This window comes from Bidens hawaiensis, unplaced genomic scaffold, assembly GCF_021521415.1.
Source record: "Bidens hawaiensis isolate Kalapana, Puna unplaced genomic scaffold, B.hawaiensis_p1.1 tig00034611_1, whole genome shotgun sequence".
Taxonomy (NCBI): domain Eukaryota; kingdom Viridiplantae; phylum Streptophyta; class Magnoliopsida; order Asterales; family Asteraceae; genus Bidens; species Bidens hawaiensis.
Window position 1 is genome coordinate 57562 of NW_027495983.1, and position 13181 is coordinate 70742.

Below are 13181 nucleotides of genomic sequence, written 5' to 3' on the forward strand. Positions count from 1 at the left end.
CAAAGAATTGGAATTAGAATTGAAATTCAATTCCCTTAAATTAAGGAATTACAAATCCTTCCAAAATGTGAAGGTATTCAAGGTAATTCATTGAAATATTTTCTCGAGATTTTTTATTTTAACGAGGACAACTAATAAAACATTTTAGTTTTTTAATTTTTTTGTTTTTATTTAGTTTTTATTATTATTTTTGAATATTTTTTAGGGTTTTTTATCTTAATAAAAAACCTATAATAAAAATTAAAAAAATAATAAAAAAATCATAACACAAGATATAAATAAAAAACAAAAAAATTAAAATAACTAAAATGTTTTCGCCTTTATCCTTGTTAAAAAAGGATTTCTATTCATTTGTCAAACGAACACATTAATTGAAATTTTTCGATTCCAAATCCTATACAAATTCCAATTCCATTCCGTGAAACGAACACGCCCTTACGACTTTCAACCTTTAAGCAAATATTGTCATTTATAGTTCAACCTTCAAAACCACTTAAATACTAAGAACCACTTTAACCACTTATAATTAAGTGTTGTTAGAACCAACGCAACATTAAAGTTGCAAAAATAGATCCACAAATGATAAACCATCCTAAATATCATAAAGCGAAAAAACACCATAAACATGGTGAGCAGTATTTAGGTCCAAACACAAAACATGCAAGCAGCATCCATCATCCTAAACATTCAAATAACAGTTGGTTCCTAGAGCCAAAACATACCAACATTAACCTAAGATACCAGTTGTTCAGACCAACTCCATGACAAGATGAAGGCCAACAAACTTACGCACAAAACTACCATGTCTGAAGAACGATAAAAACCACTTAACAGAAGAACATAGAGTTGCAAACATTTTCCTGCAGCTTGGGCAACTGAGGAACCGGCACTGCACTAGCTGACGTAACACCAGTACCACCATGGCTTGAAGATGTCTCCGAGTGGTCTTCAAACTTCATAAACTGCGACATCTGTGTAGCTGCCAAATGCGCATAGCAAATCGGTGCAACTGTTTACAACAAAACAGAATATCAGTAATTGATAGTTAACTGAGGTGTTTAAGCTCAGGCTCTGTTTTAGACCGCTGAGATATTGAGCTCGAGGCTGACTTGGTTTTAAACTGAGCTGGTTCGACTTGGTTTGTTTTTAACTTGTCTATAATAAGCAATGGGATCCGAGAGGTATAAATCCACTCTTTTTAAAAATTATTTTAAAATTATATTACATGTTTGTAAAATATATTAGAAGTAAATAATCCGAGCCAAACACAGCCATGCTAACATGCAAGCCAGTCCGGTTCGTTGAGAAACAAGCCGAGCTAAGCTCGCTTTCTATCCAAGCCGGCTCAGCTCGGCTCATTACAATCCGAGCCAAGCAAGCTTTTTGAACCAAACTAAGCTCAGGTGCTAAAATAGAATACAACTTACCAACAGAGATTGCAGTAGTGCTCCTCTGGTAACTGTAAAAATTAAGAGTAAAGAATTAGAAAACAGGCTTAAAACATCCAATACACATAAATTCCAAAACAAAATACAATATAATATTATACAAGGAGATGAACGAAAGACAAACTTACACGTAGGACAGCGAGTGCACAAGTTCCTGGAGATCATCAGGTGAGAATCCAATCTCATCAAACAGAACATGATAATGTGTTGGTCTGGTAGTCCCCTGTTATTCATACATTTCGTGCGAATAAAAATACCAAAACATTTCTCGTTCAATTTCCAAAATGTAACTTCCCATCTACAGTTTCGAATATATTCTTTAAACATAAAAACAAAAGGTTTAGAATACTTACAATCATCCCAGCATGAGCACACATGTAGAAATCATTGTTTCGAGGATGGCAAACCTTGTTATCGATCACAGTACCTGTGAAAACGAACAGCATATTAACGGACTTACCTTCAGATGATCAGATAACTAAAATTAAATTATAATGGTAAATAATTATCAGGAAAATTACCAGGGGGAACATTATCAGGAGACCCTTGCTGGAAGAACTTTGTGTGGTGATTCTTCTGAGCAATTATCAGCAGAAACTTTGGGCACCATTTCTCATCTAGAAACTTGCACGCCTGCACCGTTTGAATGAATATAAAAAAGTTTCCATTTTTATTAAGAAAATGATTTAAGAAATGCCGGACAAACCTCAATGATCTGGTCTAGTTCAATATTGAGAACTTGGCTAAATTGAGATTCACTCACACCGTCCCTACAAAATTAAGCACAAAATTGATTGCACTAATGTCTAACATATAAATAATACCACAACGCAACATATAAACTTTATCTGCCATTTGCCATGAGTATAAACTATAAACTCAAATATGATTGGCAGAACCTTTATAGAAAATATGTAAAATCAATAACCAAAAGCATTTCCTGCTTGTTTGTAATCCAATTTTATGAAAATAATATCTAAATATTAAAACTGGCATTCCATACAAAAAATAAAACAAACTAAAAACCAAAACTGTTTACTTAGAATAAAAAAACAGTGCCTGACTCTAAAAATATCTCAGAAACTAAAAGCATCAGTTATTTGAGTTGTTAAAATCAGCGGCGAAGATTTTAAACATGAGTATTAACAAAGCCATTTTATTATCAAAGAATTTACCTGAAGATAATAATCTGGTCAGGCTTTCGCTTGCCAGAGCTCATATAGAAGTCGAGCAGAACCTCCCTGTCACAAAAAAAAATTATTAGCAACCAAGACTATTTTCAAAATATATTAGCAAAAAATATTATTTAAAACCAAAAAAAGGTGACCCACTTCATTATGCCAGCATCCTCGGTGTCAGAAACCTTCTTGAACAGAGAGTCAACCATTTCAACTTTGGGTGACTGGGTGCGAACAGAAGCTCTATAGCGCGAGATCGATGGCCATTGGCGTGAACTAACAACCTGCATAGATGATGAAAGAAGTAAAATTCATGCAGCGAATTTTAAAACAAAAAATTATAAACAAAAAACAATCAGTAAAGTTACCGCTGCAATTGAGGGCACATCAGATTGACCAGGCTGACCATGAGACACGTCCATTCCAAGAATGAGTGTTGGTGACGTGGACACAATTGGAATAGCATGATTATGCTCAACAACTAACATAGAGTTCAATCCTCCCAGCTGCATGCAAGTACAGATCAAATATTACTTTTGAAAATTCATTTTTCCTCTAAATAAACAGACTTAATATTACGAATTGTTACTTTTGCGTTTATCTTCAGCAGAACATTCGTCAAATATTGATCATTGACTCTCGTGGGAGCAATGCATTGGGTCACAATACCAAAGTCTGCAAGGCACTTCTTCTTCCAAGGACCTAAAGAGTTGCATGACAGCATTTTTTCAGTAAAAATCATTTCTAAAAAAATTTAAAATATATATTAAAGGGTAAATAAAGAGTAGAAACTGACCATAGAGATCAGAATTCTTCCTCTCAGGTAACAAGCAAAGGAGAAACTGAGGAGCTCCAGGAAGTTTAGACTGAATGAAGTCAAACATTTTCTCGACTCTAATAACAGGTGGGCCCCGCCTATTTTGAGGGCTTTCCTCAAACACATCAAAAGGCTCATCGATTTTCTACAAATTAAAAGGAAAAGGCATAAACGTAAGTTAATCGAATGTGTTGGCAAAACCAGACAAAAGGATTCAAACAGAAAGATCAATATTAGAGCATACAATCCCTTTCATGCCTCCACATTTAATCAGATCCCTCACAAGAGCGCGGATGTCGCAACGAGCTGAAAAGTTGGCAACAGCCCACTTTTCGATTTTTGTGGGATCAACTAGTTTCTGTTTGAACAAAAAAAAATCTTCAGTTTATTGTATACAAAGAGGATCATAAAACAATTAAAACAATCACCTTGTTGTTAAAGTTCCATCTCCCGTTCCTTGTGAAGAAATCTTCACCATTGCCCGCTTTAAGCTGAGATTTAACAAAAGGTACATCAATCCATCAAACTTAACTTAAACTAAAAATTACAAGATCAAATAAATAAAATAAAACAAAAACAAATACCTTTGGTGCTGTAAGAATACGGCCATCAACTTGTGTAAAGTCTTTGCTTATTTTGATGCCACAAGATCTCAACAACGGCTCATCGTCATACTTGTTGTCTCTCAGAGCCTGAAAATACACAAAGTAAGCATCTTTTAAAACCCAAAATGTACTCAATATAACATTTAAGTCGAGCCATACCTCAGACAGAACTCTCATTCTTTCTTGAGGTTTTTGCCTAGATTTCTCCACCAAAGAGGCTCGCTGCAATGTGTTGAGTGCTTTCGTGTAGCGTTGCAAAGAGACCAATGTACAGAACTACAAAAAAAACCCCCAAATAGTTAGAAAAGGATTCACGAAAAACAATCCAACAATTTTAAACAAATGAAGTCACATTTTTGCACCTCGATAGGAAGAAATATTGGCTTTTTTGGCTTCCCAACATTAATACACGGTAAGTCTCCAGAATATTGCAAGTTCATTTTGCGATAATTCACAAAATAGTCGTACACAGTAACCTCCATTGTCTCAAATTCACCATTCTCATCTTTCGTCTTTTGCCTCAGTGAAAACCTACAAAAAGTTAAATCTTTACTTGAACCCATGTTCTTGTGCCATATAATCAATAAACACAAATGAGAAAAAACATACAGCTGCTGATTGCATGGCTTCTCACTTAATCCAGTTATCTTGTACTCGGTGTTAGTCTCATTGTTTTTAATCCTAAGGTTCTTTAGGGTGCGCTTGGCCTGCCGGAAGTAAACTGTATTGTTAGATAAATGCAAAATAGCACACGAAACTGGAATTGGAATTGTTTATTACCTTTGCCCAGTCAACGGAATAGGGATCCTTGACATTTTGGTTAACAATCAGAAAATCAACCACCGGTCCAGGTTGGATAATCATGGTAGTTGACACATCTGATGATCAATGAATAACTGTTAGTGACAAATCGTGATCGTATGTTATAACATAAATGATGATCAAGGAATAACTGTTGTGTCAAATCATGATCGTATGTTATAATTTAAATGTTTGAAGTGAAGCTAATTCGGTAAGATTTACCGATGTTCAGGGATAGACCACCCTGAGATGTACGGAAACTTGAATGGAACCCACGGCACCCAAGCACACCACCTCCAACATCAGCAAAATTCTTCACATCATTATGGAAAAATGATTGACGAACAAGCAAGCAGCCCCTGGTTTTATATTATAAAATGTTACCAAAAAGAAAGTTAATTGTTTACAGAGTCATTAATTAAATCTGTTTAGAAATACAGTATTCATTGGTCAACGACATCTGTTTTCTACTTATTTATTAAAAGTATTCTATTTATTTATTAAAAAGTTGTTCTGTGTGTTAAGCAAGTACTCGAACATTTAGTTCAATCTAGATATTTCGAGTAAATAGTCACCCAGCATGCATCTTTACTGCATAAACCTTGTAAATCAGTTTAGTCAAAATTCACATTACTAATGCAAGCTTCTTATCATGTTTTAACACACTATATATTCATAACTCCGAATAAGAAAAACATTCATCTTGGCATGACCCATATAGAAAATTCCCGGTATTTATCTCAGCCGTCCATCAAGAGCCCGTATTGCCACCTCTATTCAGGTTTAAACTTACTGTTTGGCTGCATGTTGCCTTAAGATGATATCAAGCACCCTCAAGGCTTCTTGTGAGTTTTCAGATTCCTGGCCTCTTAAAGCTTGTGCAATAGCCTGCATTGGGATTTTAGCAGCAAAACTCAACTCCACTTTAAAAGTTTTCGATTGATATGAACGGCGAACTCTTTTCTTGTCAGTATCATTGTCAGGGCTAGCATTTCCATTGTTCCTGAAAATTCAAACGCATAACAGTCAAAACAAATAACAGCTTATTTCAAACTAAAACTGCATTCGCGATGTTTGTAAACACTCAAAATGTACCTATTGGAATTCATACTATCAAGTACAACAGTGAACTCGAGTTTATTCCTCGGAAGTGCACCAACAGTAAACAAACTCTTCTCTCCATCATAAGCAAACTCTTTTCCATCAAGTTCAGACTTGTAAGTTTCATGAACTTTATCGAGCACTTTTCGGCCCACACCTTTTGCATCTACAGGACGACCATCTTCATAGAAAAGTGCCACCTGTTTGGTAAAAGAAATTAACAAATTTAATCCTTAAACCAAGTAAAATATGATCTAAATAAAAATAGACAAATATTATTTAGGCCTTACTCAATGTTAAAAGATTAATACATTTTATCATCAGTCAATGTTAGTCAACTCTAAATAAATTTTCAATAGTTGATCAGATTAATCGAATGTTGATCAGATTAATTAAACTAACAGAAAACTGAATCTATGATAACTAATTTCCAGCAAAGTGACTAGAATAATGTTGATTACCAAAACTATGATCCCTGAAACAAGTAATAATGAGACTCTTGGATACTAAGAGAACGAAAAACGTACACTGTAGTGGAAAAAGAATCCATCAACGTTAGAAACATGGACTTTGAAGTGATTGGTCAAAATCTGGGCCTTTTGACCTTTGCTGGCTAGTCCCCGACGAGCCATGGGAACTCGCATGACCTTCTTCTTGGCTTCTGGCTCAGCCTTAATTGGAACGACATCTACAGGAACAGGGGGCGGTGGTGGTAAAGAATCTGTAGCACCATTTCCTCCTTCTGAATCCATATTTAGATTACTATAAAGTAACAAAAGAAAATAATAAGTCAACAACTCATGAAACTGCAATATCATACAGACGGCGTTTAGAAAAATACAAACATGATTGCAAATCAACATAGGACAAACGTTTTTGTCAGTTGTAACTGATATGTCAACTTTTAAAGAAGTCAAAACAGCACATTGACATTTGTTGATGGTAGTTTTCAATTGTAAACATGATTAAAAACAGGTAAGAAAATCTAATCTGATCTTTATCAAAATTGAAAAATTAAATGTTCTGAAAAATTAAATGTTCTCAAAGGAGGATAATAAACCAAAGCTATATTAAATATCTTAAAATAACATTGAGGAAGCACAAACAGAGCAATATAAATAACTGTCCCAAAGTATGTTTGTGTAAAATCATGAAGATAAATGTGACCACACAAAAGGAAGGTAAAGATGCACACGATCTGAAAACGCTTTTAGAATTATCAAAAAAGACATTAAATGCTTAATGAATCCACAAAAACACATCAAAAAAACTAATAACCGATAAGTATGCACATAATATAAAAAGCCAGAATCTGAACACGTCTAAACACATAACAGAGATAGGAAATAGGACTCTGTATATGGTATACCTCAACGACAAACCCTTGCTTAGAGAGCAAGAAAAGAGCCAAAACACTGAGAAAACAATCAAACAGACATATACGAGTTAGCACTAGTAAATTAAACCAGAATAATACAAAAAACAAACCAGATTTTGCTAGTCTCATTTACAGAGCAAAATATCTCACCTAATTAACAGAGATAACAACTTGTAAAACACTATCTATAAACCTCTTAAAAACTAGAAATCATCAATCAAACTTCAAATATAACACCAAATTAGCACCACAAAAGCCCTAGAAAAAACACAACACTGCACTATTTAACATGATTTTAGGTTCTACAGAGAAAAACCGATACAATAAGCGTATGATTATGTATAAACAGGTAAGATTTACAGTATCATCCATGAAACTGCAAATATCTCACCTAACTAACAGCTATAACAACGTATAATAACCCTAGAAACTATAAAACTCATATAAACAAGAAACATCGATAAAACTTCAAATATAACACCTAATTAGCACCACAAACCACGTAAACAGCGAGTAAAATTGATTATTGTGTATTATCCTGGTTTAATTAGCACCACAAACCACGGAAACACACAATATTACACGATTTACACGAATATTAAGCTTTAGAGACATAAAATCGATGCAATAAGCGTACGATTATGTATAAACAGGTACGATTCACATAATCAACGCTCAAACTGCAAAATATCTCACCAAACTAACAGCTATAACGACGTATAATAACCCTAGAAACTATAAAACTAATATAAACTATAAATCACCGATAAAACTTCAAATACATCACCTAATTAACACCAGAAGCTACGTAAACAACGATTAAAAGTTAAAAACCCTAGAAAACACACAACATTACACTATTTACACTGATTTAAAGCTTTAGAGACAGAAAAACGATGCAATAAGCGTACGATTGTGTACAAACAGTTACGATTTACAGGATCGTTGATCTAATTGCAAAATATCTCACCGAATTAACAACGAGAACGAAGAAAACGAAGAGTTAATAATAATAATGATGGAGAGAGTGGGAGTGAGTATTTATCGGTAGGTGGTTATAATGGGATAGTGACGTGTTTGTTCCACGCGCTCCTTGTTCCACGTATTATTCAAAGGTGCACGATCTTTATTTATTTATTTACCTTCTAATAATAAAGTAAAAGATTTTTTATAATAAATTTGAAGATTTCTTTGATCTATATTTTGATGTTGATCTTTTGGTTGTTTTGTAAAAGTGTTTCTTTTTTTTAATAAAAGTGTTCCATTATTGTTGTAAAATCTGATTATTTAGGAAGATGGTAATGTTTTTATTTAAGATGTGACACTCGCATAATGATATATTTTATAGTTGCAGTAAAATAATCATAGAAAGTGTAATACAGGTTAAACAGGTACGATTTACAGAATCATCGACAATAAAAATAAATAAGCCAAATGGTAAAGTAAAAAAACAAAAAAATAAATGAGAACAAAAGAAAGTTATTATACTTATAGTTAGAGCATTCATAGTGCATTCCATATATTTTTGATTTTTTTTTATTTATAATTTAGCTAAAAAACACAATTTCACAAATTTATCTATTATTTTCAAAAATCTTTTACATTTTATTCCTTATTTATATCAATAAATTCTTTTTTTATTATTTTTTTTCTCTTTTCTTTTGTTATTGAGTGATTGGTGATTTGGAGATAGTTGATATATTAAATTGTATGGATTAAAAGTGAGACCATATATTTTCGATTTTACTTTAGTTGTCATATAACTCATCCATATAATAGGAAATGGTTTGGAGAGACGATTTTGATAATTTTCTCATATTTTACCTTAAATTATACGAATTTGACAACTTAAAAAAATGTGTTGAAAATGCTCTCAATGTTTAACATTGCTCTAAGTTCTATGATCATCACTGTTAATAATGGTAATTTATGAATATCATAAGACACGAGTCTAGTATTTGATTTATGGATCTTTGATTTATCAATAGCTAAACAATTTAGTATGAGAACTTAAGAAAAATGATATTCAAACACTGTCTTAAATATTTCATATTTTTATGGTTGATTGTTGAATATTTTCTAGTCATTTTATTTTTATTTACTTTATAATTTCAAATAAGTTTTGTGACCTGAGAGATTTGATGTATTTCATACGCTTTTCAATCTACACAAAAGATAAAATCGTAACAAATGCTTGCACGGTTGTACTAAAGTTACTATATAACCTTTGATGTGGCAATAGTTCTCGTTTTATATATAGGATAATGTTATTATTGACTTAATTAGTTGGTATAACTTTCAACACTACATAATCGTATATAGATATAACCTTATATGGTGGTATTAGGAATATAAGTTTTTATGAAAATGTAACGTTTGATTTTGCAATTAAGATGTAAATGATTGTATCCTCTAATTTTGATGATAATAAAGGCTTAAAAAGGCTTGTCGAATCTTATATATATTATTTTTGTCTCATTAAAGGTGTCTTTACTACTAGCAATAATGTAGAATAAATAAAGTTAATACATCTCAAATTTGTGTATGATTTTTTTTTGTGTTAGCTTGGTGACAGTGACGTCTCTCTTAAAGAGTTATAACGCTTATCACTTTTTTCTTACCCCAAATTTGATTCTTAGGCCATGTGTAGCGGAGATGCTACAAAATGAGACGTATGCTACAAAATGAGACGTTTTGTGCCATGTGACGCCTAGTCAGCAAAATGTGGGTTTTTGTATATATACATGTATATATATACCAGACACATTTGATTATATTAATAACTAAGTTATTGACCCGTGTAAGACACGGGTGGACGTACACTGGTGGAAATTTATAAATCGTCAACAAAAGACATATTTAAGATGATAAAAGTTTATTTCATATGTTTATTTGGAGAATTATTTGATATATTTGCAATTCATATTCCTATGTAAACAAAGTACTTAAAAACATAAACTTACTAAAACAAAAGATTTATAGTACATTGTTTGGGAAACATAATTTAAAACTTTAAAAAATACAAATTCATAAGCTGCTAAATATTTTCTTATAAACCATATTTGTTGTCTTGTTTGTAACTTTACATGGCTTATCCAAAATATGCATTTTAATACAACATATACTCTTCACTATTGAAAAAGCAACATATAGTTGACCGTAAGTAAAACGGGTCTCTCATATATATTTCAACTTTTGCTAGAGATCTGCTTTGAGTTGTTACAATTATATCGTGCTTATTTATTGTGTCACCAATATCATTAACGATTAACGTTGCAACTTAGAAGTTTTTGGCATGCTGTAAATCCTTGCATTTTTTTTGCCTTGCTCCAATAATGCACAACTTTAAATCCATATCGGAATCGTTTTTAAAACAATCACTTACCATCCAGTATCCTTGAACTAAAGGATTTTGAGAATCCAACATTGTCTTCAAGTAATTCATTATTTCTTTATCTAACATTTCCGAACTTATTTTTGTGTCGTTGCGTAAGAAAATAGTTATGTGCTAAAAATAATTTAATTAAATTACTCATAATTTAGATTGTTCATAAAAAATATTAAAAATAGTAAATGATGTTTTAATGATCCCCCTTGAAGAAAAATACAAATAAATACAAAATAATTCAATTCATATGTTTAAATCTAGACTATATTTAAACATAAGGAATAAACTTATTAAGAAAATAAGTTACTAATTTATTTATTTACATCAATATAATTAATCATCAATTTAATCCCTTAAATAATTACCGTATATCTTGAATTGATTATCAAAATAATTAGTGAATCGGTCAAAATCCAATTGACTAATTTTAATTTACCCAATGGGTTCAAAATCGTTATCTATATAACTAAACAACATTAAACAGCAATTTAACAACTCACTAATTAATATAGCATATGGTAAGTGATGATGTTATAAATTATAATTACAAATTATAAATTAACATATACTTAAAATTAGAATGGCCCTCATATATTAAAATCCTTGGTTGACTAATCATGAATTGGTAAATGGGTCAAAATCCATAATTATAGTCACCCTTAAGGATGCTTAATCAAAACCTTAATCAAATTATATATATATATATATATATAAAATAACATATTAAAATATCTCCCGAAATAATTAGTGAATCAGTTAAAATCCGATTTACTAATTTTGAATCCTTGATTGACTAATTTTGAATTACCCAATGGGTTCAAAATCGGTATCTATAATACAATTTAACAACTCATTAATTGATATAACATATGGTAAGTGGTAATATTATAAATTATAACTATAAATTAACATATACTTAAAATTAGAATGAGCCTCATATATTAAAATCCTTGATTGACTAATTATGAATTAGTAAATTGGTCAAAATCTGTATTTATAGTAACGCTTAAGGATGCATAATCAAAACCTTATCAAATTATATATAATATATAATAACACATTAAAATATAAAAATTCCATAATTAAAGTTTTCGTTAATAAATTTTATTCATCTATCCCTAATTTCCAGATATTTACAATTATTGATTACAGATCTGAATTTTTACTCCATATGGTTGAATTTTGATTAATGATGACCGTCGTTTGAGTCAATCAAAAACCTAATTAAACTATCTAGATAGGATAAGTAAGGTATCGTATCCACCAGGAGTATGCGGTCAATGTGATTCGTGTAAACAACTTCAATATTATGCAGTAACAGATTTAGTGCTGATCACACAAGCAATAGTTTAAATTAAGAGAACTAAGCAACAAACGAACAAGCGAGTTGTAAACAGTTAACAAAGCAAATCACACCGGGGAATTCAAGTAAGCAACCAAACAATATCTCATGTAACCTAACAAATTGATTATCAACGATTAACTGAAAACTGATCAACCAGACAAAACCTTATACGTCAACAATTACTTTACACACGGCACTGGTTATCAAACGGTCCTTGCCAGTGTGACTCAGTTAAGGGTAATTGTACGTTTTATTGTATTCAATCTAACCAAACAGTTATATGACTAATTATCTAGCAACTGGTTACAGATCGTTCAGACCAACGTAAACCTAAACCGACCGAACACACAGAAATACTAAACATCAATAATCATATATCAATCATCAATAATCAAAACATAAGTATTCTTAATCACAAGAGAAAAACTGTAAAGAGTTACAAACTATACATCCCAGGTGCGATTATAGAAGATTAGCCGAGCCTAGACATAATCGAATCTTCAATATATATGATATGGATCATATGTAGGGTCTTGACACGAGCTATGATGGTAGAAATCGCCTTCTTGGAATGCTGGAATCGCCTATCGTTCGTCAAAACCGAGTTAGGGTTTCTTGTTGATGAAAAAAAAGTTATAAACAAAAAACCCGTCTGCACCACCCATCGCGATACGCGACGGGGTCTTCAATGGTCCATCGCGTATCGCGATGGACCAGAAAGTCAAAGTTATTTTTACCCCATAGCGATACGCTATGGGTCTTCAAGGGATCCCATCGCGTATCGCGATGGGTCTCCTCACCAGCAATAATCATTAAACTTCTCGTTTCGTGTGCTGGACATCCCGGGTCTTCATTCTGTGTCACAACAGGTCCAAAATGAGTACTTTAATGCCTGTGACCTGAAATCCAATAACACACGTATGAAGTATCGATAGTTCTAAAATAAACAGTTAAAACTAAATAATAAACGAACTAAAACATATACAAATAAACCAACCATCAATTAACGATGAAATATCAATTAATTATTTAAAATAAATTAAACTTGGTAGGAAGCGTGAACTGACCGGAGGTAACGTTGATGGTGAACATCTTCATCGATGGTGGAAAGTAAATTTCA

At 32.0% G+C, this 13181-nt stretch overlaps 1 protein-coding gene across 1 annotated transcript; it reads right to left on the minus strand.

Annotated features, from left to right (window-relative positions):
* Positions 1-580: 580 nt before the first annotated feature.
* Positions 581-7365, minus strand: LOC143586322 (protein argonaute 4-like). Its single transcript, XM_077067886.1, has 23 exons — positions 7320-7365; positions 6478-6712; positions 5945-6150; positions 5643-5852; positions 5072-5208; positions 4829-4926; positions 4658-4755; positions 4411-4579; positions 4208-4324; positions 4028-4135; positions 3872-3934; positions 3688-3801; positions 3423-3588; positions 3216-3328; positions 2995-3132; positions 2780-2910; positions 2624-2689; positions 2155-2218; positions 1970-2081; positions 1802-1875; positions 1577-1671; positions 1428-1459; positions 581-1009 (listed from the first exon to the last, which is right to left on the minus strand). Exons 2-23 carry the CDS (start codon positions 6700-6702, stop codon positions 828-830), a joined length of 2718 nt encoding a protein of 905 aa, XP_076924001.1. The 5' UTR covers positions 6703-6712; positions 7320-7365; the 3' UTR covers positions 581-827.
* Positions 7366-13181: the final 5816 nt, after the last annotated feature.